The following is a 27,982-nucleotide window of genomic DNA, read 5'->3' as shown; positions in this document are numbered from 1 at the left end:
GGAAATTCACATTTTAGTGTAAATTTTGGGTTAAAATGTATGAACGTTTTATTGTTTATATTTATAAACAAACAAATTGACGTATTCATTAGTTACTTTGTTTATAAAAAGATGATATGGTCAGAATCACAGACCGAACAACCACTGTATGCCGAACCTTCAGACAGGCCTACAACAGCAGACGACTATTTTTCTTAGAAACGATTTGATAGCCAATAACAAAAAACAGACACGTCATTTCATCGGAGGTGACACTAACGAGAACTAATTCGATATGGCTTACGGGATATTAATTATTGGCATGTCAGCATTTGGATGTTTGATTTATTTCCGAACAGGTTAGACAAACGATTGTGTTTCTTCCACCTGTCAATACATGTGACCCTAAGTCAAGGAGTTGTCTTTCTTGAGACCATTGGTAACTCCTATAATTGTAATATAGATGATTTTACTTTCATGGCAGTGGTAAAATATAAAAAAAATTCGGCCAAAACACAACAAAATAAATATCGCTTAGTAGAGTGTACTACAAAAACGCCCTATCATTCTTACAATACATAATCAGAGATACACTGTAGAAGTACAAATGTAGAAGTTCAGTGTACAAGCCACCTTACTGGCATCAGTGAGTGGGAATTTCCCTTTAGTTGAACTGTAGAGTATCCAGTTAGAGTGCAAAGAGTCCCTAGTCTGAACCTAGCTCGGGGCATAATGTTTTTCATGACTACAATGTACTTCCTATTACATTTGGTGCCACTGACCACTCTAAGAGTAGAAGTTACATGTTTTTGTATATAAGACTGAGATGCTTCCTTGGAAATATTGAACATGGGTGGTTGCCTTTGGGGTTGAAGATTTTGTGAAGGAGGGAGTAGTGTAGAAGTTCACTGTAGAGGTCACCTTACTAGCATCAGCTAGTGGGAATTTCCTGTTTAGTCGAGTGGTGGAGTGTCTTGCTAGAGATTGAAGGGTTGCTAGTTTGAACTCCAGCAATCGTAGGTGTTTTTCATTACTCCTCTCTGTTACACAATATTCATTATCAGCTCTTGAATCTTTCATTGTCTATATATGAACTCAAAATAGAGGAATGTACTAGTCATTTCTAATGATATTCTCACTTGATTTTAGCTTTGGGAGAACTTTGACATGAGAGCTATGCTGATGAAGCATACTAAACACAAGTAAAAATGTGTATTTTATTGTTCCAGGTGTCTGGGAACTGGAATTTTAGTGATTGATATTTGCCATGCTTTTTGTTTCAGATCCTGCTACATTATTTAAGACCGTGATTAAAAGTCTCATAGCTTTAGGAATTGTGACTTTCTTAATCCAATGTCTTTGGTCAAGAATGTCAATATGGTTCAAGAGATGGATGACGTCACCAACTGAGAGTAAGTGTCCTTTTAAATGGATTGTTATTAATGGAACAGATCAGAACAAACAAATGTTCAAATCAGAATGAAGACAACACTTTCATAGTGAGAAATGGTGATTACTTAATTTATCAGTTCTCCATTACCGGTACTTGGTTACTAACTGAAAAAGACTGATGACAATTCTTGAAATACAAATCTAAAATCATAACAATATACATATTTGAAATGGATTACAGCTAGTTTGTCTTATATCTATACTTCTTTACAGATGAAAATGAGGAAGATAAACTTTCAAAGCTAAAAGTTCTAAAGGATGATGCTAGATCCCAAATACAACAGGATCATTTGCAGAAGGTAAATATTTGTGTTTAGAGATCTTTTTTGTGCTTCTTTGTGACAAAGATATTAGTTTTTAGAGATCATTCTGAGTGCATTGTTATATTTAAAAGATCTCATTTTGTGAGATAAACAAGTTGAAATCCCAACTAAAATTAGTAGTAAAGCTTTATATTTTATTGATGATTGTGTCTGTCCATTTTCACCTGTCTATAGACAGCTAATCAGACCGAAACTCTGCCATGGACCAGATGTGATGTCATAATTAAGAGAAACACAGCCAAGAGGTCTCTCTGTATTTATGGGGAATTTCGCTCTTATTCATTTCATGCTTACAGTTTCAATCCATCACAAACTTGACCAAGTTTTTTTAGAGAAAAGTATCCTACCATCCATCGGTATAATTTTTAGCTTAATTTACTATGTTTCTTTAGATTAAAATGACAACTATGTGCCTAGCATCTTGATGGGGATCACTGGGGAGTACAATCTGATACCTACATTCATTGATGTGAAGGTACTATGTATTTGTCAAATGACTTGTGAGATTACTTTAAAATTTTCATAGTTATGGCCACAAAAATTTCAAACGAATACAATTTTCCTGGTTGGATGCCCTTTCAGTACTTAATTATTTACCTGCAATACCTATATCATTGTCACATGTTCACATTCCTGTCTTTTTTAGTTTTTATCACTGTTCTTAATTAATATGCAACCCCTGCTAGTCCAAGTAACTGTAATTGCAGTAGGCCAATTAATTTCTTCACTCATCCATTAGGAAGACCACATTGTCAGCAGCCATTCCACACCTTTCAGAAACAGAAGTAAACAGTTGTTTTTAACAATATTAAGAATGTCTTCAGATCATGACAAATTCTTTTACCATATTTTCAGAAATATAAACTGCACTGGAGAATAACCTGCAGGGCTGGATTTTAGTGATTTTTTTTTATTTGTTCCACACATAAGTCGCATGTCCAATCACCAAGGGAAAAAGCCACAGTTTATAACCCGGAAAATATAGTAGATTCAGAGACAATGCCACATTTCTGTGCTTTGTTGGTTAAACAATTACTAGAACTGTTTTTATGAAATGTGGATTTAATATTTTACAAAGAAATTTCAATTTGAAACATGAAAAATGAAAGTGATCTTCAATAATATCATGGGCAAGTTATCAAAACTTTTTTAGGTAACTTCTGCTGAAGAACTGGTATGGCTTGTTATAGTAATGAATATCATTCAATACAAATTCAATATGGCTGCCATTTCAAATTTCAGATATTGAATTAAGTGTTTGCTTAAAATTTTATTTGATCTTTTATACGGTTTTTAATGCACTATGGGTATAAACTGTAAACAAATTATCTAGTAATTGTCAATAAAACTTGTGTCATATATTTTTTAATATTGTTTTCGGGTGGTCAATAGATAAGTGTAGTGATGATTTCACTGTCACATTCATCAGACAAATCCTGTGTAGTTGTAATTAGTGTATCAATTGTAGTAATCAATGACAAAGCATCAGTCTTTAAAAAGAATTTCAATTCTGTTTTCAGTAAGTGACAGTTTTAATCTTATCAGGCTGACACGTGGCTAAATGTTTCTGACCAAGTTATCTTATCTCTGGAAATGATTTCCAAGTTTATATATGACCTTCACATTTCATAGAGGAATGACCTCTTCACAGCTGTTTATGTTATCCTTAAGACAACACTGCTTTTAAAGTTTATTTGAAAGTGATTTTTGTCAGAATTACCTTTATAAAACATAGATACCATGACACATTACAGTTACTATTTTTAGCCCACAATAGTTTTCCAGGCTTTTGATCTGTCATTACAGTATGTTTTTCAGTTTTGATACATTTTTTCAGGATGTTAATTGTTTACTATCAGAGAGGATTATGGGTTTGTGGTCTCATACATTCAACTGTTTATCAGTAGCCTTCACCCACAACTGCCAAATATGGCACATGTCGACCTTTCCAACCAGTGCAAAGAGTCCATTGATTTGGTGTTTTTTAATGGATTCCTTTGACTGGCCCTGTCTTCCTGTACTTTTCTGGCCTGTTGTTTTTCAAATGTATGATGTGTTTGACTCTCATTAGTATTGTGGTTCTATCATTGTTCACCTTTTTCTCATTTGGAAATGTGACTCATATAATTTCATTGACCAAGATTACTTGGTGGCTTTGGTTGATGAAGAGGAGACATTTCCAATGTATACCTTGTCTTCTTTTACTTGTATTGTGTCAGTGTTCTCCTTGTAAGACTTTATTTTGTTCATATTTTGCTTTAGTTGCATTGAATTGGAGTTTGAGAAGTATTTTTCATCACATAATGTGTAGGATGCTCAGTAAATCTACCTGATACAAATGCTATCATTGCTTACAACATATCTATATCAGTGTGTTATTATTACACTACATATCTCTCTACCTGGGTACTTATCATGCCAGGAGAGATTAGTTACCGATAATTTCACTTTATCAATGTTTGTAGGATTTAAGTACACAAGTTCAAAGTACTACTTTTAAAATACATGTAGCCCCCCTGCCCTTTCATGGGGGTGATGTATAAACCCAGTAAACCGGGCAATGTAAGAAAAGAGGAGTTATACAGGCCTTGGTGTCTCTTGATTTAAAAATCATTGTCAAGGTTCATACAAATGATGAGACATGTAAGATAACATATTTTTTACAGCCTAAAGGATTGCAACAGTAAATAGCTGATTGAATATCTGTACTATCCTGTGTTACTCAAGTAGAAACATCCTGGATATTTACGTATACAAATGATAAAGTGACAGTCAACACATCCCGTTATTCTAACAGGATGTTCTATACCACTGGGATTGATATGTGACTTGCAAATATAATTATTGGGTGTGTATGAATGCTTTTTCATTCACAAATTTTTAAAGAAGTTATCCACAGTTACTAACTAGTAATTAAAATCATTTTTATTTAGTGGAAGACGTTTCTGAACTTCTACCTTGAAAACTTAAAAGCTTGCACAGAGTCTATAAAGAAAAAAGATTATTTAGAAAGTCATTCCATGTGAGGATAATACATCATTTGTTTACATTTGTTCATGAAACAAAAATGTAAAACATCAAATTCTTGGCATACAAGTGCTCAATCTCTGAGCCGAATCTATATCTCATTAAAATTCTTTATCACTGAATGAAATTTTCTTTTCATGTATTACTTTCATTTCACATTTATAGAAAATTATTTTTACATCAAAAAGCATTTTTTAAATGTAGTTATAACATTCCTTGCTTCAAGCATTGTATAATTGCACATATATATGTATTAATTATCTGAAAACCAGTTTAGATTTAACAATGGCATGCATGAGCTGGTCAATCCATATCTTCAGTATGTCTCTTGGGAACTATTAGGTGTTGATATACTGGTTGTATGTACTGACTACACATGTATATACTTCATTGTTATGTCATTGAGAAAGATACTTTACCCTTATGCTCTGGAAATCATGTGACAGGCCTGTTGTATGACCCTGGCTGTTTACAGGCAAACAAAGCAAACCTTCAGTCACATGGTATTTTCCACAAACCCATTGAAAATTTATATGATATTCCTTTGAATATTTTTCCTTGTAATTAATAGTTACATATCAGAGTGAATAACTATGATTAAGTACTATCATTATATTCACTGGAACATGTTTTTTTGTGGGATTTTGAATTTTTGTTGAAGAAATGTTTGATTTAGTTTTTGTCATTGAGTGCTGAGAAAGATCAATATGAAAGTAAGATAAAAACTCTTCCATAATGATAGATGATAAAGAACATTTTACCTAAGTATATTACTTTGTGAAGATATCAGAGAAAAGTTTTTTATCTTATTTTTATGAACTTATTTGTGATTTGTTTTGTATAAATGTTTCAAATTGTTAGAAAAACTGTTTTTACAGTTTGCATTAGAAGATAATGTTATGTTGCTAGATTAAAATGTTTCGACAAAAATACATATGCCTTCTAAGATTTGTGCCAGTAGGACTTGCTTTAGCTTGATTGAAATGGTGATGAGCAGGTTTGATCCAAAGTTAAGGCTTTTTCATTTCATGCTGTAGACCACTTAGTGCTATCAGACAATGAGAGACTTCATTGGACCTAGAGAACCTTGGTTGATGTGGCATTCATTAGCAAAATCATATATAAGGGGGATGGAGGGGATTTTGTGTGGCAGGTTTAAATTGTACATAGGAATATGGTCATCTTATAGTTTCTAGTTAGAGAGAATTGACTTTTAGCTTGATCAGTATAGAAATAGAGCTGGTAAGTTGGGGGTTGGCAGATGCACACTACTAGCTTCCTGTTTTAAAACTGGATAATATTGCACCATTTCTTGTACCATACCTCTTGAGTGAGATTACACTTTCTTTTGAAATTTTATTTCAGAATTCGCATACTATTACTTAGTAACCTCTCTGGGTAGTGATCTACTAGTACAATTTTCTGTGGTAGACAGTTCTACAGTAGAATTGATTTACATTCACTAAGATCAGTTGTAGAAAGTTATGAAAGAATCTTACCAGGAGATTTGTGCTATACACCTATAACATTGAGTGATAAAGTCATGTCATACTCATCATCAAGATGTTTAAACAGAGTTCCTCTTTTATTAACAAAAACATTATTTCACACAAATAAATGATAATAATTATGATGTTTATAAATGACATATCAAAATGAAACTAAAAGATATCTTGAAAATACAGTTTGATGGCAAAGTTTTCATGTTATAATTGTGAAAATTTTGTTCTTAAGTTAACGTGTTACAATAATTCAGCTCACTTGTTCAGTTGTATAAGGGAAATTTGAGTTCCAACTATCGTGTTTATAGGGTTTAAGTATTTATGAATGATCCCGAAGTCCATTGGTGATGGTATTCATGAGAAGGTTGCTGGTGTGAAGGTCTATACAGTTTGAGATCCGCATGAATGACTTAAATCTGATAAGCTTTGAAAGTCCCTCATGTAAAATAAGTTAATATTTTCCAACAAACATTTATACAGTGTTATAGCTTTAAGTCTTGTATATGTGAAGACATAAAGGTCACCATGAAACACGTTGTACAAGATATTTCATGACCTTCCAGAAAATTAAGTTCATATTCACACCGTAATATCACACTGTAAAGTTCTACATGTGATTAAATTTTGGTACTTATTGGTCAAGCTTTAAGGTCAAGGTTCACACTTGACCTCTTTACTTATGAAATATAATAAAAACCTTATGTATAATATATGTAGAAATAGAACCAGGAAGTGGAGTAGGGGGAGGGGGAGAGGGGGGACATATCTCCTACTTATCTTGGTTTTTTTTTTTCTTAAGATGCACAAACTTTTATCTGTAGGCTGAAAATTACAAAGATCGTATCCTCAGACCTAGAGAAGAAGCTAAGAAACAACGAAAAGAAGAAGAGTACTACAAATTTATGGGTCCTGCCTGGAAAGGGGAAGGACAAGTCCTAGGGGTAAGTGATATGTTTATATTGTTTCACAACTTTTTCAGAATATTCCCATTTCCCATGAATCCAATTCAACTAATGTATCCTAATCTGGTCTAAAAACATACATGTTATTAAGGCATATAGAATTGTTTTTGTATTATATATTCTGTTTTGATATCGTTGTAAAAATTTGGATCAAATATACATTAACAGATAAATTGAATCTATATAATAAATCTTACAGAACTCAATAAGAATTTATTATCTCCATGAATTCATTATGAATGCAGTTAATCTGCTATTGTTTGCAGCTGTTGTTCTATCTTACTGGGGAAATCACCTGTTTATGTATGTCATTCTCTTATTCTAGTTCATACAAATTCAGTTAAGCTGCCATTAAATGAGACAAATTGAACTTGATTTCAGTTATCCTGTCGTTGATAAGATTTCAAAAAAAGGACTTGTTGATAGTGGTCCTGTATTTTATAATGTCTGTTGAATTTTGACATAAGTATTGTGGTAAGGCCTTTGTCTGTAGCAGCCTATCATCAACCTATAACGATGCTTCATTATTATGATATATCAGTAATTTGATTGTCTTTTCTATCAAAATCTCCTTCCATACTAAGTAAAGGTTTTTAAGGAAATGTGAACAAGACCATCCTTTGTTTAAGAGGTTTGGCCCCACTTTGGGCAGAGATACAGAGATAGACCAATATCGACCTTTCAAACGACTCTTTCTTATTGATAATGAGTCTCTTTATTCTTTATGGTTGAAGGTTTAAGCTTGGAACAAACAGGCATGTTTCATACCTATTTGGAGTACCGGATAAAACTTACTATTATCACTTTGAAATGGATGAGGTTGATCTCCTATGTCTACATTGAGCTTGTTGGTATACATACACTGAAAAATTGAATGTTTTATGACTTGATCGGATAAGTATGGAAAATGTTGCATAAATGATTGTATTAAGTGATCACAACTAAAGCAATGGCTGGCGTTGTTATTGTGGAATTAACAACATTTATTTATATACCTGCCTATTGAAGGCTTTACCTGTCCTAATTAAACTCAGCTTTATTTATTGCCTCACCCTGTTCCCCCTGGTGGCTATATACAGTTGACTGTTCCTATTGATGTGAGTTAACGAATGGAGTATGGTGTAAACCTGACAGATAATGGTTGTCATATGTCTGTCAACAAGTTGTACTTTATGTCCTATGAAACCAGAAATATGAATTTTGAAATATTTTAATATGTTAAGGCAGTAAAACCCAAGTTTGACTAAGGATGATATTAAGAATTTTTTTAAACACCTGTAAGAAACCTGTATCAAAAGACAGATATCTGTCAGATGGATATTGTCCCATCATCTCTTTATTCCTTTCATGATTACATGAACTTCCACAGTTAACACTTAACCCACATGCATGAAGGGCAAATATTAATGTCATATTGATGCATCTGGTGTACACTTAATTCTTTGAACAAATACTTCTGAATAATTTAGCAGCAATGAGTCAAGAAATTGAGTCAGTATCATATTCAGATAAATGACTTTAACTCAATTTCAAGGTCACTGGAGGTTAACCCACGTAAATATAGAATTTTCAAATAACCAAAACATCTAACCATACCACTGACCCGTTGTTTACTTTTTAGCTTGTTCTCTAATATCCAATCTCTGAAATATCTCTCATTTCAGATCCTTATTTAACATTTTTTGTTTCTTTATCATTCTTTATTGAAGTCACATAGGCATGTTGACTAACAGGGATTTCGTTTTTGTACTTACTCTGTAAGGGGATGTGCCATGAATTTGGATCCTGTTTTAAACAACTCAGTTCTTAGGTATTTACCACGGTTCCTGGTGATAACAACTCACAGCTTACCTGCTGTAATAGTTGCAATACTTAGATGAACAATGCAGGTGTATCTAGAATGACTAAGGAATAAAACATTACCAAATGATAATGCAGATTTAATCCCCACCTTGCCAAATAACTATGTAACTAGAAAAGAGACGGATGTCGTCACTCTGAATTTTGACCGTAAGCCTACACAATTTGGTACTTCTTTCAGACATGTAGTTTATATTAATTTGTTCATTAAAATTGTGAGTCAGGAGAACCTGATACAGGTACCTGATAAATTTGCATTGTTTAAACCTGGACACAGTTCAGTTTCTGATACTGCATAGATTTTTATGTATACCGGCTAGTACTCAGACTCATCATCTGTTTGTTTTTCTGAATATTCCTGAGGGGGCATCACTCAGGCCTATTTTTTAAGGTCATATGAAAAAGATAGTGATACAAGCCTGTAAGGTTTGTTATGTTTGACTATATAGAACCTAAGCTTGGAATGAAATATGAAATCCCTGGTTGGCAATGATTATTTTATTGCACTTGTTGCATGATCCTCCATCTGACTGTTTCTTATTAAGCTGAATGGATCTATGAGCTATGAGGAAGAAAAAGCAGCATAAATGATGCTAGCAAAAGGCCAAAAGCTGAAAACATGGCTGACAAAACAAACAAAAAAGCCAACGGTAAAACCGCATTGGTGAATCACGCAGCACTCCACTCGGACATGTGGAGGAAGGAAGCAGCTGAAAATTAGCACAAAAACAATAAAGCACACCAAATAAACGTAAATAAAGGGCAGATGTGTATATACAACGCCAACTAAGCAAAAAACTGAAACATGTCAGCCATCAGACAAAAAGGAAAGAGGAAGGGAGATCATTCTGTGTCTTTGTTGAAATGTAGGGAGGGTGGGATTTTCTAATCTTTTGTTTTTGGACTACAAAGATAGGTGCAAGTACCGTATTTGTATACTAAAGTTATGGTAATTATTACATCATGAAGATTGGGTTTACTTGAAAAACCCTCAAATTAAAATGGTTGATAGGCAGCCATCTTGGATTTTGATTATGAAAATTTGTTATCTCTATTTCTTGAGAATTACAGAATGGATCTTTCTCAAATACTGTATATAAGTTGCCCTTGGGCACTTGATGTGTACCTTCGATTTTTAGATAGCAGTCATCTTAGATATGAAAATTTGTTAAAATGCTATTTCTTGAGGAGTACAGAATTGATGTTTCTCAAATATCATATGTAGGTTTCCCTTGATTCAGAGTTGTGCCCTTTTGATTTTGGGACTGATGTGATAAACAAAAAGGCTATTAGGTGGTTATCTTGGTTTTCAAAAACAAAAGTTATCACTTTTTCTAGAGAAGTACTTGGTGGATCTTTCTCAGATTTGCCTTTGTTGTGCACTTGATTTCAGGACTGATCAGCAAAACAAAATGTCTGACAGGCAACCATCTTGGGTATTCCATTCAGAATATTTTATTGATATAAACACAGTAAACAGTTTGGCCCTTTGATCACATTTGACTGGATTTAGGGGACTGATATTGGCTTGTAGGCTTGTAGTACTCTCATTGTAAAAATTAATTCATTGTTAAAAGTACTGAAAAAGAATGAATAGGTAATGTGTGACGATGAATATGATTGTTTGGAATCATAATATTATGTGTTGTATCATCTATATTTAGCTTTCTAGTTAAACATTCAACAAAGCTTGAGTTATTTTCATATTTTTTGTTGTTTAAAAACTATTGTTCTGTGCTCTGTTTGTATACATATCTCTGATAAAAAAAGTAGTTCACTGTTATGAACTATTCAATAAAGTTGAATCAAAGGAAACATTTCTAAAAAGTATGACCTATGAGTGTAGTTTGATTTTAAAATGCATTCAGCCTCTCTTAGCTTGCAATATCTTTAGAAGGAAAAAGCAAATGATAAAGAAAATTTACTTACAATGAAAAGGTTTGTTCCATAAATGATTTCTGAATGGCAAGATCTTCTTGAGAATAATTATCATGTCTTTCAAAAAGTTGAAAAAATGGTATTTTGATGAAGCATTCATGCAAAAATGATCCATGTCTTCACATCAATTATATTTGAACACAGACCAAACTAACCTCATCTGGCATAAAACTTGGTCAATCACAAATGATTGCTGTATTAAAATCGGTTATGATGGTAAATGGGCCAATTAACCTCACCTGACTCCGAACTTAAGGTAAGGCAATCACAAACAATGCTTCAAGGAAAAATTCACACCAAACCTTTGTTATTGGTGAAAACAGTTCAGCTATGATGTGTTATTGGAGTGTAAGAGTTCAACTATGATGTGTTATTGGAGTGTAAAAGTTCACCTATGATGTGTTATTGGAGTGTATAAGTTCAGCTATGATGTGTTATTGGAGTGTAAAAGTTCAGCTATGATGTGTTATTGGAGTGTATAAGTTCAGCTATGATGTGTTATTGGAGTGTAAATGTTCACCTATGATGTGTCATTGGAGTGTAAAAGTTCAGCTATGATGTGTTATTGGAGTGTAAATGTTCACCTATGATGTGCAATTGGAGTGTAAAAGTTCACCTATGATGTGTTATTGGAGTGTTAAAGTTCAGCTATGATGTGTTATTGGAGTGTAAAAGATCAACTATGATGTGTTATTGGAGTGTAAAGATCAACTATGATGTGTTATTGGAGTGTAAATGTTCACCTATGATGTGTTATTGGAGTGTAAAAGTTCAGCTATGATGTGTTATTGGAGTGTAAAAGTTCACCTATGATGTGTTATTGGAGTGTAAAAGTTCACCTATGATGTGTTATTGTGTTATTGGAGTGTTAAAGTTCAGCTATGATGTGTTATTGGAGAGTATAAGTTCAGCTTTGATGTGTTATTGGAGTGTAAAAGTTCACCTATGATGTGTTATTGGAGTGTATAAGTTCAGCTATGATGTGTTATTGGAGTGTAAAAGTTCACCTATGATGTGTTATTGGAGTGTAAAAGTTCACCTATGATGTGTTATTGGAGTGTATAAGTTCAGCTATGATGTGTTATTGGAGTGTAAAAGTTCACCTATGATGTGTTATTGGAGTGTTAAAGTTCAGCTATGATGTGTTATTGGAGTGTAAAAGTTCACCTATGATGTGTTATTGGAGTGTATAAGTTCAGCTATGATGTGTTATTGGAGTGTAAAAGTTCACCTATGATGTGTTATTGGAGTGTATAAGTTCAGCTATGATGTGTTATTGGAGTGTAAAAGTTCACCTATGATGTGTTATTGGAGTGTATAAGTTCAGCTATGATGTGTTATTGGAGTGTAAAAGTTCACCTATGATGTGTTATTGGAGTGTATAAGTTCAGCTATGATGTGTTATTGGAGTGTAAAAGTTCACCTATGATGTGTTATTGTGTTATTGGAGTGTTAAAGTTCAGCTATGATGTGTTATTGGAGAGTATAAGTTCAGCTTTGATGTGTTATTGGAGTGTAAAAGTTCACCTATGATGTGTTATTGGAGTGTATAAGTTCAGCTATCATGTGTTATTGGAGTGTAAAAGTTCACCTATGATGTGTTATTGGAGTGTAAAAGTTCAGCTATGATGTGTTATTGGAGTGTAAAGTTCACCAATGTTGTGTTATAATGTGTTATTGGAGTGTTAAATTCCACATGTGTTTATGAACATTTGTGTTATTGGAGTGTATAAGTTCAGCTATGATGTGTTATTGGATTAAAAGTTCAGCATGTGTGTTATTGGAGTTTTGATTGTGTTATTGGGGTGTAAAAGCTGTGTTTATTGGAGTCACATGTGTGTTATTGGATCACAATGTGTTATTTGTTAATGTGTTCAGCAATTTCTGGTAACATGAGTCAGCATGTTTGGAAACAAAGAGTTGTTTGTCTTTATGTCATTCTAAGTAGAATAACTAGGTGACCTGTCGTTGACAGAACTCGGTGAACACTATCATTAAATTGATACCACTTTGTGGGGCAGAACATTTATTCAGTTTATCAGTGTATGTCATTGTAATTAAGACATTAACAAATGTGACTGATGCTGGCTATTTAACTAGAGTAATTGTTTTGTCCTGGTTGTATACCGATCATAGTATCCCAGGAAATAACTTGTCAGCTTAGGTCTGGCATTCTGAATAAAACTTAGTATTTTGTTCTACTTTTATGAAATTCCCTGTGTTACATTAACACATTTACCTATTTTTTTCTTTGTTGGAGCAATTCTGTTAGGTATGCTATATTTGGTGACACAGGTGATTTTTTCTGTTGGATTTATTATAAATAACATGTCAAGGGGAGTTAGTGTTACGATTATCTGCATCAAATTTCAAACGTGCTTTGCATATGTATACCTTTTCAAAACTAATTAAGCGTACAATCTTGGAGACGATTGAATGACTACACAGTGCCTATCCACCTGGATCATTGTACTGCTGCTTAGAGAATTCATTTTTACAGTCAACAGTCCATTTCTCATTAGTGATATTTTTATCATTGATCTGGTATTTTACTCATGATCTTCAATCTGATCATTGAATGAAGTTACACTTAATTACTCATTGCTCTATTTGTGTCATGTCAGAAACCAGAACACAATGATGGGTTCATTCCATTAATTTTTTGTTAAACTTTACAGAAGTCAGATTTCTTGACACCAAAAAAATGAGCTCATAAGTGGGTGATGTAATATCTTGCAACAAAGAAGGCGTAATGGCCTGCAAAGCTGTGTCATTTACACTCACTATAAATGCCATGTCAACAAAGCTCAATGGCTACATTTTCTTCTGTTGTTTTACCCTTTTTTGTACACATTTATTACACTTTTTCTAATTGGGGATATTTGTTACCTAAAGTATGATTGATTGAACAACCATTTTGGCTAGTGTATGTAGCCATCCCCATAATAGTCACATGACTGATGTTATTAACTGACAAGTTTCGCTGCTTCGTGGTAGCATTATATAAGGGAAATGTCATTCAAGTATTTCTCCTAAATATAGGCGAGAAACATTAAGTGTTTGAAGTTGTACAGTGACCAGTTTTTATGGACATTGATTTAATTTACATTTCATTTGATCTGAATGTTGCATAGTTCATTAACTAATTAAACAGTCAACAAAAACAATCAACAGGAATTTGAAATATCCTTACGTGTGTTTACCACTGGTTAAGCTTTCTCAGTGTAGATATATTTACGTATAACCTGATATGACTACATTTGTCAATTTCTAACCAATCATCACCCTGCATTTTGGCACACCTATCTTGTACAGGTAGGTAGGTGAACCAGACAAGTTGTGCCCTTCACCTTGACAAAGTTTATCTAAAGATCCTTTTCAACGAATCAGAAATCTGTTGCTGTGACACACCCTAAATCGGTGTGTTAAAAATCACTTGGTATATCATGCTAGTTCAATCAGCAGCTGTTTAGGATCTACCTGCAGGAAAACCAATGAATTAAAAAATAGATATCTTGTTATTGTTACATATTTATGATGGATTGATTAAATCATATTGATGCCTTTAATAAATGACTCATTATTAAGTCTGTAAAGTAACTATCAGTAGATTCAAGGTTTTAGTTTTATATGTCACACAACAGTACATAAGTTGTGAAAGCATTACACAATTTCCCTGTTAACTGTTTATAAATAATTTGTTAGTAAAAGAATGCACAATTTTTGGCCTGAATCTCATTGAAGCTCTTGTCTTGTAGTTGTCTGAATTAATTTGATAGATGTTAACTATGACTTCACAAAAGGCCATTCATTATTTGGATTTCATCATCTCGTAACAAAATCATCACATTTCTGCATATGACATTTTAAATACCAATTGCAGCTTATCTTTGGTAATATGTATATATATGGAGTACTACACAGCTGTTTTGTTGATTTCATCATATTTCTCATAAGGATTATAACAGGTTTTCCATTTATAACTACACAGGTTTTTTTTTTACCTGGAGTCCCAACAACAGCTTAAATGTTACCGTCTCACACTAAAGCTTGTTTACTGTGTTGAACGCATTCTTTTGTATCATGCTACATGTTTGACACTACAGGGAGATAGGCGTTTTCTATAGTGAAAGTAGTGTATGTAAATTGTGTTGTGAAATTTGAATTAAAAGATGGATGCCAATTTTGACCCTGGATAAGATTTTTGTACATGAATATCTTGGGCTTAGGGCATCATGATATGAAATAAAGTTAAGATCAGATTGGAGACCAATCCCAGTTACAGGTGTAAACGGGGGAATCAGATTTATAAATAGAACCTAAACATTGTTGTAATACAACTGTATAAAAATGAAACAAAAATTTTTAAAAATCAAGATATAGGTATGTTTTTGTAATAAACTACATGTTTAGCTGACATGTCTCATCTTACTTCAATGTTTCTTCGTCACTCACAAACACCAATTGTGTATTTATCTTCGGACCAAATACAGTTTGTTTGCATATAATGAGAAACTCTTGTAATTATGGTATACAGTTTACGTGTCAGTAGTTAATGGAGGTGTTCGCCCTTCCTCAAACATTTTCTTTCAAATTGCCAACATATAGATTCTACATTTCTACAGGCAACTGGATAATGTAACATTTTTTAGACCAGTCGGAAAAGTCACCATGCTGTGGACGTGTAGCTATGCCTACCGTATGGGTTGTTGTAAAGACTGGCCTGAACAGAGGATACTCACAGCTTTTAATCCTGTTTATCATGTAGGATTCATAAAGATGAAGTTGAATGTTAAAGTTCTTATATAGAAATAAATCAGAATTCAGAACAAAGGTAATGTAAAAACTGGCCGAATGACTGACTTGCTAAACAGCAGTGACGTAATACTGTATATTAGGTCTATCAGTTCCTGTATAACAGTTTGTGGGCTGTTCAAATCACCCTTTCATCATTTATCTGTAAAGTACCTTTATAATTGTTGGCTGTTCAAATCACCCTTCATCCATGGTTCATCATTTATCTGTAGTGTATCTTTATAATTGTTGGCTGTTCAAATCACCCTTCATCCATGGTTCATCATTTATCTGTAGTGTATCTTTATAATTGTTGGCTGTTCAAATCACCCTTCATCCATGATTCATCATTTATCTGTAGTGTATCTTTATAATTGTTGGCTGTTCAAATCACCCTTCATCCATGGTTCATCATTTATCTGTAGTGTATCTTTATAATTGTTGGCTGTTCAAATCACCCTTCATCCATGATTCATCATTTATCTGTAGTGTATCTTTATAATTGTTGGCTGTTCAAATCACCCTTCATCCATGGTTCATCATTTATCTGTAGTGTATCTTTATAATTGTTGGCTGTTCACATCACCCTTCATTCATGGTTCATCATTTATCTGTAAAGTATCTTTATAATTGTTGGCTGTTCAAATCACCCTTCATCCATGGTTCATCATTTACCTGTAAAGTATCATTATAAGTGCTTTTTTTCTCCTTTATCAAACTTTATGTATATGTTCCCTATTGTCCCCAGTTGTGCACTTTTAATTTTGAAATTGATCAGTGAATCAAAATGGTTGACAGGCAACCATCTTGGATGTTGACAGCTAAATTGTTGCTTTTCCTTGAAGTAATAAAATCATATTTTTCAAAGTTAATATGTATGTTCCCCTTGGTCATGAGTTGTGCCCATTCAGTTCTGTTCAAAGTGATAAAATGGCTGACGAGAGACCATCTTTTAATTTTGTTGTATGAAGTTTGTTATTGCTATTTCAGAGAAAGTTCTTTCTTAAATTTCATATGTATGATTCCCTTGTTGTTAAGTGATAAAGAGGAAAGAAGGGAAAAGTAGAAAAAAGATCAGTCATACATAGAACCCATGGTGAGCCCCAATATCTATGAGGGATCTCTTGTAGGTAATTATTAGTTAATTATAATATATATAGTTCACTAACATTATGATTTATTGTTCAATGTCTTTTGAAAACTATAGAATTCCTGATATAATCATCCTGAGAAGGACTCAGAGTTACAATTTTAATGGGATATTTATCTTTATTTAAGAAAAATGAACACCTTGATGTGAAATTCTTCACTGTGTTTTTGAGATAATTTATGAGAACATTTTAGGTCAGTACTTTCATTCTTCAGTTGTCAGGTAAAGGATCTAATTTTTTTTTTTGCTTTTTATTTTTGTTTTGTTTTGTTTTTTTGCAAGGTATGGTTTCAGTTTTACAATAGCAGTAATTGCTATTCATGTTTCATTACATTCGTATATATTTCTTATATTCAGAAATATTGTTTTAATGCACTTTATGTATTTGCATAATTGTTTAATTCAATCACATTTCTGGTCTGCTGTAAATCTCACCTCAACTTCTGAAAGTTTTCATGTTACTGCAGAAACCAAGAAAAATCACTTTCCATTCATCATATCGGCAGATGTAACAATTACAATGATTAATCTGTTACAGTAACAGGTACTCAAGATTGAGAAATAGTATGATGCACTTTCTTATAGGATAGCCCTCAGCCCTACTACAGTAGGTTATCACTTCAGATTATCAAAGGTGACCTACATTCAATGTGTTTACAGATTATTTTATCCTTATCACAGGTGACATACATTTACTTATAAACATCTTACATTGTACAAGGTGTCATTGTACCTCTGGTGAGATTACCATTGTAATTACTCAGGTGATTAGAAGAACATGTCAGAATTTCAAAGTTGGGGGTACATAATTATTTAAATATCATTGTCAGTATTCTAGCAACTTCATTCTTGAAAGATTTTCATCAAGCATCATACACTTATAAAGCATCAAATTATCTGGGACAAAGTTGAGTTTCAGGGTTGTTGGGTAAAGGTCAAGGTTACTGTTTCTATTTTTGGGGACGATGTATTCCTTGAACAATCAGTATGCTTGTTATACTAAAGTCCTAAAAGATTACGCAGCACTTAACCATTGTAAAGGGGCAGCGTAAACAACATGTCATTTCTATCATCAAGAATCATGAACAGAGAAGTGTTTCTTCAAAAAACACTCTAAATACTGATATGTTGATACATTTCATGTTAATATTGTCCTATGTAGCCCAATATTGCCGATGGACAGGTTCATTGGTATGGCATGTAACAATATAGTATATACAGGTTTAAATTCTTATACTGTTGACCTCCCTATCCTCAAGTGAAGATGTGAGGTGCGTGGTTAGGTGCGCAAGAAGATCCCATCTTATAATTACCCTGGCTATTCAAGGGTAATATAACTCTAGCAAACAAACAATATACCTGATTCTGCAACGTTTCCTGTCCCAGTATATTTTACTTCAGTGTGCCACTTGTACATATGGTATGCAAACATGACATCACCATGACGAACATTGCTTTAATTAAACGACCATCTTTATTGTGAAAATGTGTCAGAAATTAAGCTGAATGACTAGGACTGGAAAACATTTTCAATGATATTGCAGTGATAAGTTACAAGATACAAGATTTTGATCTGAATTGGAAAAAAATTGCATTGGAAATAGAATCTGTCATAATATTAGATATTAAGAAAGATCTGTAAGTCTGAGGTAAATGTTATGTTGGGGAGTAGGCTTGTTATGTTGGGGGTGAGTAGGCTTGTTATTTTGGGGAGTAGGCTTGTTATGTTGGGGAGTAGGCTGTTTTGTTGGTTCATAACAAGTCATTGAAGGACATTTAAAGTGGATATTTTTGGCCCTCAGAGTTGTAGATTGACAGTCATTAGAGACTTAGTGATTGTAATAATAAGGTATTTTAGAAAAGCAGTTTCAGTGCTTTAGCAACTTCTGTTCAAAATGCAGGGTTACATGGTCAAGGTCACTGTTACTATTTTTAGAAAATCCTTGTCCACAGCAATTCATGCTCTTGGCCTTCTAGTATTTGACATGATTCTATGTTAAACCGTAAGTATTTATTTTCCAAAGTGAGATTGGGGCATGCATCTTCCCAGATTTTTGCACACATTATTGAATTTGATTTTGATAGATTCCATGCAAGTTTTGTATTTGCTGTTTCTGAAATTGTCTTTCAAACTAAGACAGTCTATCAGACTATTGACCAGAGTGGTAATACCGAAAAGTAATGTAGTTTTCCATATTTTTTCTGATGAGCTATCGACAACATGTACAGTTTGGGAATGGAATAGTCCTATTGCTAGTAATATTTCTCTGATAGTCTGGAAAGTTTTGTCGCCACATGGGGAGTTCTGGTGTACATCCGGTGGATCTAGACACTATGTGTAGTCATAATGACTGCTGCCCAATCATTACCCCGGATGTTTTCCTGTTGTATCAGTTTTATACAGTTTGTGATTGTTATAGCGGTACATTTGTAACTACAGTATGCATTGCCAAATAAGTACATTGTAAAGAGTAGTCTTGACACTTGGCTTACTTTAATCACAGAGACGGTTGGGAAAATAGTATGGCAATATCACATTAATTTGTGACCTGTTGTTATATTAATGAGGGTATTTCTTATATTATGGCACTTTACCTGTTATTTCAACAAGCATTGTGTGACCTAAACCATCCAGCTCTCTCCTAGAAATAGCAGTATAACAAAGTTGAATTGTCTACTCCAAGATGGTAACCTGTCAGCCATTTTGGCATTATGATACATCTCAGATCTAAATCAAAGGGAACCTTCACGCAAAATTAAAAAAAAAAAAAAATTTAGTGTTTTTCTTTTCTTTTCTTTTTTTTTGTTGTCATTTTAGATATGTAGAATAAAAAAAAAATCTAGATGAATTGTTAAAAAATACTTTTGATAATGGAGCAGAAGTATATGTGATGTTTTTCAGGGAGAAATAAAACTCGATACTGAAGAAGAATGTCCTACAGAACGAGCTGCCCGTCATCGTATTATACGAGAGAGTATTAATGAAGAGGTACTGCAGGCAGCTAGGCAGGAACTACAGAGACGCAAGAAAAAGGTACAAAAAGTTAAGGAATCTATTCAGAAGAATTACATGGTAAGTTAATGTTTTCAATAGAATCCATCCAATGTCACCATCACATGAATAAACAAGGGGCAAAGAGCCACTATATTTGGCCAAAATATGCTGAAGACTGGCTGTCAAGTATTCTCAGGTATTTGACCTTGACCCACTTAAGGTTGTAGGAGTGAAATACGGTAAATTAAGTTAAAAACAAAAAATCCCAGCTTTATTGGTTAAAAGGCAGTCTGGAATTCAGTTGGAGAGGTTTAGTGTTTAAAAGATGACTGTTGGGATTGGATAAGTCCAGAGATCTAGACATAAAAATCATTTCATATTTTTCACATATATCTCAAATACTTTCCAAATTACAAACCTATGAATGAAATATTCATGTGAAGAAATATCATGATTATAACCTGCTCAACGAAGTTGATGGGCTTCCATCTATCCTTCTCAAAAAGATTTCAACTTCATTACCCAAGAGCGTGGTGAGTTTTGCAAGACCCTTGTTCTCTTTAAGTCCTGTTTTGAGATGTCACCACTACTTATTGAACCGATTTCAGTTGGCAATCATTGGCATATGAATGCCAACAGAATAACGGCAAATTTGATGTTAGCTTGTCAGCTTTATCATTTTCAGTTCTCATCTTGTTATAAGAGAGAAACCATCAATCTGTTTATATTTCTTCAATATTCCTACATCGTTATCTGTTCATCAGTGGTAATGTCTTTGGTAAGGTTACATTCTAGGAATGCCATAAAATGGTAAATATTTACTTGTAACATGCCCAGAGAAATTGTAGAGTCACACTTTCATCTTTGTCATACTTTATTTCTTGATTTTATAACTGTAAATTGTAGAAGATTCAACTCCCAGATGAACCACCAGATGGAGCTCAAAACTGTGTATTGGTGATGTTGCGTACGCCACTTGGAGATATACGACAGAGAAGATTCAAACATATTGATACCATACAGGTAAATGATATTTATATTTAAATAATTCAGCTTACATATCAGGATTATTATTATAGAATAAAATGATGCTTGAAACAATCAATTTTTATTGGCCAAGTTTATGACCACCTATCCCCTGAAGTTAGACTTAGAAATCAGCAGATGAAATTCCATAATTATTGTACAAAGCTCAAAAATAGCATCAACTCTGACGTCAGGCAGCGTTACATTGTACAAAAAACACATTCTTGTGTCTTTACTTAAATGTGAAAGATGCATAAATGTTACTTTACATTTCTTGAATATTGAAATGTTATTCAGTGATAACCCGAATACTGTCTATGCTGATGTTAGGTGATGTTAGGAAATGCAATGTTGCAGTTTTAGATCAGGAATAATGAGAGCGCTGAAATAGGTTCTCCAGCTGTTGAGCCAGTCCTTACACTCAAACAATGCAATGTCATTATGATAAAAATTACTAATTATCTTAAATTGGATGCAATACACTATGAAATTAAATGAAAATTTCAATGAAATGAATGAGACAGCAAAATACACATGTAAATATTGAAAACTGCTGAAGTGAGGTGAAGGTGACTAACTGGAACCATGAACTGTTCCTAGTATATGACCGTGCTAGAGATAAAGATCATTGTGTATCTACATGTCTATTTATACACCAAGATATAGTCTACATAACATAAAATGGTGGTCAGAAGTACAGTTGTCCCAAGACAAGTAAGGACATCTGTTGGTGGACGCAGGTCAATATACAGCAGTATGGCTGTAGTGTATATCATGCTTCCTGACCCGTCAACAACATTTACAATTCATAGGTCAAAATTTATCAATTTCTGTTGATCGTGCAATATGTCATTATACAGGACTTTGCAGGACCATCCTATATTTTGCCCAATTCCACTCCCAAATGTCTAAGAATTGTTTCTGTTTAGATTATATGAGAACAGCAATGAATTTAGATCCTTGATAAACATAGGGCTCGTCTGTTTTTTTATTCTTTTATTTTTTGGAAATAATGTCAAGAAAATGTAAGCAATCTTATAAATGTGGTAAGTTTATATATTTAAGAGAGTTGAAAAATGGGTACATGAAAAAAATTGAATTTTGTATATATATATATATATATATATATATTGAAATACATTAATCTCTGGATTGGATCCCTTGACTATGACACTAACATTTAAACCTGGTAATTATCGAGCTACGATGCTATCCAACAACTCTAATCAAATGCATTTGTACTCACAATACCCTTACTGACCAAGCACATATACATCATATATTTTACTGAATGACAATAAAACGAAATAAAAATTTGCTTTTGATAACAAAGTCACGATCACAATCCTTTGGTAAACAAGCTTAAAACTAGTTTCTCTCGGAATTGTGGAAATCAGATTTCATCAAAAAGACCGTACTTCTTGCTTTACAACTGAAGGGACTGAAAAATCACTTCGACTCAATGAAATTCGAGTCATCCGAACTAAAGTTACAAAGAGATAGAAGGAAAAAAATTGGGACTTGAAAATTATTTCGACTCAAACTGAATTTCGACTCAAGTGATTTTGAGACAACAAGTTTCAACTGTAGCATTGGATCATACTCATACTTGAAACATGGCAAGCACTACATAGACTCTAGATAGTAGCTCTTGTGAAATAGTGATCACAAACTTTCAAACATCATAACCCAAAATGAATGTTGACAAACCTATTGATATGAATGCTGACCATATTGAAATGAAATCCTATTCAAAATGTAATATGCTCCTTTAGGACCCCCACTACTCATGATAAAGGAGCTTGGAGTCATTATGGATAGCAATTTATGGTATCTTTCACTTCGCTGATCAAAGAAGCAGGTTTGTGAGTCTTTTAAAGTGCTAAATATAGTCTCCGTCACTCAGCTAATGAAAAGGAACATATGATGTTAAAAATGGTCTCAACTGACCGAGCATGCTTTTCTGACCGAGTTGATAGATATAGGTTATGACAGTGGAGACTTCGGTTCAGTTGCTGTTAAGACACTCATCAAAATTGATAGATATGGATTATGACAGTGGAGACTCCAGTTCAGTTGCTGTTAAGACACTCGTCAGAATCGATAGATATGGATTATGACAGTGGAGACTTGGGTTCAGTTGCTGTTAGGACACTCGTCAGTATTCTATTTTTCTCTGTACTCGTACATTTGCATCAATCTAATCCAACAGGATGTGGAATTAAAAGTCATGGGTTAGTTTATCAGATCTCTTAAGACAGATTCAGTAAGAGTAAGGCCCTGTCACACATTACTGATTTGCAGAATTTATGGCGACATATGATAACTTAATATGCAGAAAGTAGCATTTTAATTTCTTTTCCATACACATTGTATTCAAAACAAGTGGAACGTATACATATTACTATTCTAGAATGAATCTAAAATGTGTTCTGGATGACCACAGAACTTACTAAACAGCTACAGTATAATGGCTAATAGGCAGTGTTAAGGGGAGCTTCATCACATGGGGTTCACATGAGGAACCCATCAGTAGTCAATGTTATCCAAGAGATGGAGAATCCAGTAAGGCTGAGACAAATGCCTTCTAACTGTCCTCCAGTGTTAGGAGGACTTCATTGATTTAACATTGTGCTGTGTACTAATAGAGACAGGAGGACTTCATTGATTTGACATTGTGCTGTGTACTAATAGAGACAGGAGGACTTCATTGATTTGACATTGTGCTGTGTACTAATAGAGACAGGAGGACTTCATTGATTTGACATTGTGCTGTGTACTAATAGAGACAGGAGGACTTCATCGATTTGACATTGTGCTGTGTACTAATAGAGACAGGAGGACTTCATTGATTTGACATTGTGCTGTGTACTAATAGAGACAGGACTTCATTGATTTAACATTGTGCTGTGTACTAATAGAGACAGGAGGACTTCATCGATTTGACATTGTGCTGTGTACTAATAGAGACAGGAGGACTTCATTGATTTGACATTGTGCTGTGTACTAATAGAGACAGGAGGACTTCATTGATTTAACATTGTGCTGTGTACTAATAGAGACAGGAGGACTTCATTGATTTAACATTGTGCTGTGTACAGGAGACAGGAGGACTTCATTGATTTAACATTGTGCTGTGTACAGGAGACAGGAGAAGCACTCCATAATGAGGACTATACATCCTTCACCATTCTTTCCTGATCCTCCGTAAAACATTGTTGTAGGCTATGTATGAGTTAGACATTATTTCAACATGTTTTAACATACAATTAAGTAACATGAGTGAGCATGTATAAACAATTAGGTTAACATATCTACAACTTATACTTGTGTTTATAGAATGTGTCGGCCATATGATGGCATCAGTTGAATAATTGTCAATATGTGACAGATCTTCTACATAATATCAGACAGTTCCTGTTGTACCTATAATTCAACAAAGTTATCCATGTCATCTTCAGCAGATGCTTTCATTACATACAACCCAGCATTGTTTTCACAGTTCAGACTTTAACACAAAATTGTGTTCAATTATTCCTTTATCTATAACAAAGATATGCTGTGTATTATTGTATTGTTTACCAGCCGTAACATAATTGTCTTTACATTTTTACAGCATGTACTGGACTACATGACTTACATCGGCTTCCACCAGAAGAAATACACACTAGTAACAACCTACCCACGTCAGTCCTTGTCAGACCAAAGGGAAGTAACTCTCGCAGACATGGGAATCAAGACTAGGATAACACTAAATGTTGAAGAGAAAGACTGGGACTCTGATGAATGATTATATGAAAGTGTGAGTTGTATGCATTATGTATGAGGTCAGTAGGGGTACTACAGGATTATAATTTGTGACTTACAGCTGTAATTGATGAGGTCAGTAGGGGTACTAGAGTATTATAATTTGTGACTTACTGCTGTAATTGATGAAGTCAGTAGGGGTACTAGAGTATTATAATTTGTGACTTACTGCTGTAATTGATGAAGTCAGTAGGGGTACTAGAGTATTATAATTTGTGACTTACTGCTGTAATTGATGAAGTCAGTAGGGGTACTAGAGGATTATAATTTATGACTTACTGCTGTAATTGATGAGGTCTTTAGGGGTACTAGGGTGTCAAAGTGTGACTTACATCAAGAATTGAAGAGGTAAAAGAGGTAAGTAACAGTACTAGTGTAATACAGTGTGCGACTTACAGCTGTAATTGACAAGGTCAGTAGTGGGGAACTTATGTATACAGTGCACTTGAACTGAAAATTGATAAGTTAAGTGTTAGATATGTTACAATCCTCATACCTGATCTGAAGTCATTATGGTAGCAGAGCTACAAAATTTGGTAACAGGAAACTTTAACTTATATTTAAAAACACAGAGTGAGTTATTAAGATATCAGATGACTGGTCTTGGTCCAGGGGTCAGTTATACTTATTTACTCATATTGCCTAGAGTTAGAAGCTGTAATATACTGACGGTAAGGACTTGACTTCTCTTGGTCCAGTGGTCAGCATGTACTTATCATCTGACCTGTTATTTTTCGACCTTGTCAAAACGTTGATACGGCATCCAGCGTGGCCATTTTGATGCCATGGCCACCATCTTTCAAAAATGTTTTCTCCTGTTCCGCTGGTGCCATTGAGCTAAACATTGGTGGGAATGTTAAGGAAAGTTAGCCAACAAAGTGTTGTTGTTTGTCAACCTTGTCAAAACTTTGATATGGCAGCCAGGATGGCCATGTTAAAACATGATTGCGCAATCCTGATTTTCCTGTACAACACCTATTTCTAGTGTCTTTTACCTTTAGGATTGAGCTCCAGATTTACTGTCAAAAATAGGTAACACTTGTTACAGTTACCTACTCCTCATCAAAACTATCAACTGCATCATGGAAACATCTTCTCAGTAAGATTTCATTCAAAGTAGAAAAAATTAGCCCTTCTTCCTGCGGAATGTTTTTGTAGTCAGATGACCATTAAGGCCCATGAGCCTCCTGTTTTTTCATGGTGCTTTGCTATTTGTAGTGATAGGCTTAATTTGTTGACACCTCTTCTTCATGTCATTAAGTTTTATACTTTAAAATCATTCTAATCTTAAATTTCTTTGACTTGAAAAGAAATGTAGGACTGTCACTTTGAAAATGAGATCAACTGCCATTGGATAATTTAAACAAACAATTAATGTTCAGGTTTCAGGGCTATTTTGTTAGATATTATAGATCTACTCCTGTTACTGGTTGATATGGAGATGATATAGTTGTAGAACTTGTTATTGATACAGTACATATATCATTAAAAATGATGTTGTGCTGTAGTTATATAATTATTTATGCTGCTTTATTTCATATACAACTAAATTATATCTCATTTACCTCTGTTTCACTTTCTAAATGTTGATGATATTAATTAAGTTTGATATTAAATTTATGTCTGGTTTTGTCATTAAAATTAAATACAATTTTGTTTTTTGTTTATGAAATATTGACTACGGATCCTCAGTGCTGTCCCAGCATATCTACAGCTATTATAGTAGTAAAGATAAAGTGCAAGCTAATATTTGAACAATCTAGTATATGATGTTTGTTTGCTTGGTTTAACACTGGTCAACACCCAGGGTCCTTTGGAGGTGGGGTCCCCTGGTAGAAGTTGATGGCTACTTAACTGAACAACATACAGGATGCTGTAACATGGCATCTGTTTCTCAACTATGTGAGAAATATAACAGCTAAGGGTATGGAACATCTAACCATGTACCTGGAATCTACACCTGAGGTCACATAGGCCAACTCTTTACCAACTATCGCGACCCCATGATACACAATGCATCATAATGTAAAAATATTTTTGAAATGTAGTTCAAGCCACCTGTAACTGGATGAATTCTGAGGTTACTAGTAGTAGTTTGGTTTTTTTTTGCAAAAATGTCCATATTTCAAGATCTATGATTTTCTTTTCAAATGAGCTCAACAAAACATTACAAAAAATAGACTAGTGCCTTTGCTATTGACCAGGGCAAGATTTCATTTTTGCTACTTTTCTGTTACAATGGAAACAAATGGATATACAAAAAATACTATCTGCTGACTTTTCATTTTCCATACTTGTAATAACATTGTGGTATATCAGAAGTTGAAAATCATGCACATTATTATACCTGTGAGCAACTGTCTTAGAATGGTCACTGATCAGTGTGAAACGTAAAGGATGGAATCTGGTTTTACATGTAAAAGGACGGAATCTGGTTTTACATGTAAAAGGACGGAATCTGGTTTTACATGTAAAAGGATGGAATCTGGTTTTACATGTAAAAGGATGGAATCTGGTTTAACTTGTAAAATGTATTTGTGTAAATACATATAACATGCAGTGAACAGAGTTGGTTATTGAGGCAATCATCACCATCAAACATTATCTGTCTTACATCTCCTAAACATCTCTCAAAGTTGACAATCCCAGTTAAAAAAATTCCATGTTAAGAGAAAAACAATTTTTTTGGGAAGGCTTTCAAGACCTCCCCCTCTATGCTAACGATATTTTCCAATCATTGTATCTAAGGAAGTGGCAGACATTTTAGTCCAAGCCTTGCTTGGAAATGTGTCCTGTCAAACCAGTTATCATTGTTTCAATGACGGCACAATGCGACGAATAGGTACCTTGCATGAGATTATTTACTTGTTTCCATTTTTTTCTTCAGTGACTAAATAACCTTGAAATGGATGTTGAACATGTATCTATAACAGATACGCTATTAGCCATATGACAGAAATTCATATATATATATATACTTTATACATACTTTGAGTGGTGCGGTTTTGAGGAAAAAACACACAGTATATCAACAAAGCAATAACTACAGCAAACCCTATCTTGTTTTCCAGACAACAGACATATTCATGAGTAATAAGCTTTACTATTTCAAGTTATTTCCTTAAGAAAAAGAGTTAACTCGTCAAATTTTAGACCATCTACAACAG

General features: G+C 33.8%; 1 protein-coding gene across 1 annotated transcript; it reads left to right on the top strand.

Annotated features, from left to right (window-relative positions):
- The first annotated feature begins 23 nt into the window (after positions 1–23).
- Positions 24–26,460, top strand: LOC132554921 (UBX domain-containing protein 8-like). The gene is made up of 7 exons (XM_060219251.1): positions 24–338; positions 1,263–1,391; positions 1,645–1,730; positions 7,105–7,224; positions 19,890–20,021; positions 20,889–21,005; positions 24,625–26,460. The coding sequence occupies exons 1-7, from the start codon at positions 275–277 to the stop codon at positions 24,796–24,798; spliced, it is 822 nt and encodes a 273-aa protein (XP_060075234.1). The 5' UTR covers positions 24–274; the 3' UTR covers positions 24,799–26,460.
- Positions 26,461–27,982: the final 1,522 nt, after the last annotated feature.

Source organism: Ylistrum balloti, unplaced genomic scaffold, assembly GCF_031769215.1.
Source record: "Ylistrum balloti isolate Yb309-2 unplaced genomic scaffold, AGI_CSIRO_Ybal_v1 Utg370450, whole genome shotgun sequence".
Taxonomy (NCBI): domain Eukaryota; kingdom Metazoa; phylum Mollusca; class Bivalvia; order Pectinida; family Pectinidae; genus Ylistrum; species Ylistrum balloti.
Note: the sequence above shows the minus strand (reverse complement) of the source record. Positions and strands in the feature narration are given on the sequence as shown.

Excerpts from the sequence above, each read along its gene's own strand:
- LOC132554921 (XM_060219251.1), top strand. The coding sequence starts at position 275 with ATGGCTTACGGGATATTAATTATTGGCATGTCAGCATTTGGATGTTTG. Across the intron at positions 1,392-1,644 it reads GATGACGTCACCAACTGAGA|ATGAAAATGAGGAAGATAAA; the intron begins GTAAGTGTCCTT and ends ACTTCTTTACAG. Across the intron at positions 1,731-7,104 it reads AACAGGATCATTTGCAGAAG|GCTGAAAATTACAAAGATCG; the intron begins GTAAATATTTGT and ends TTTTATCTGTAG.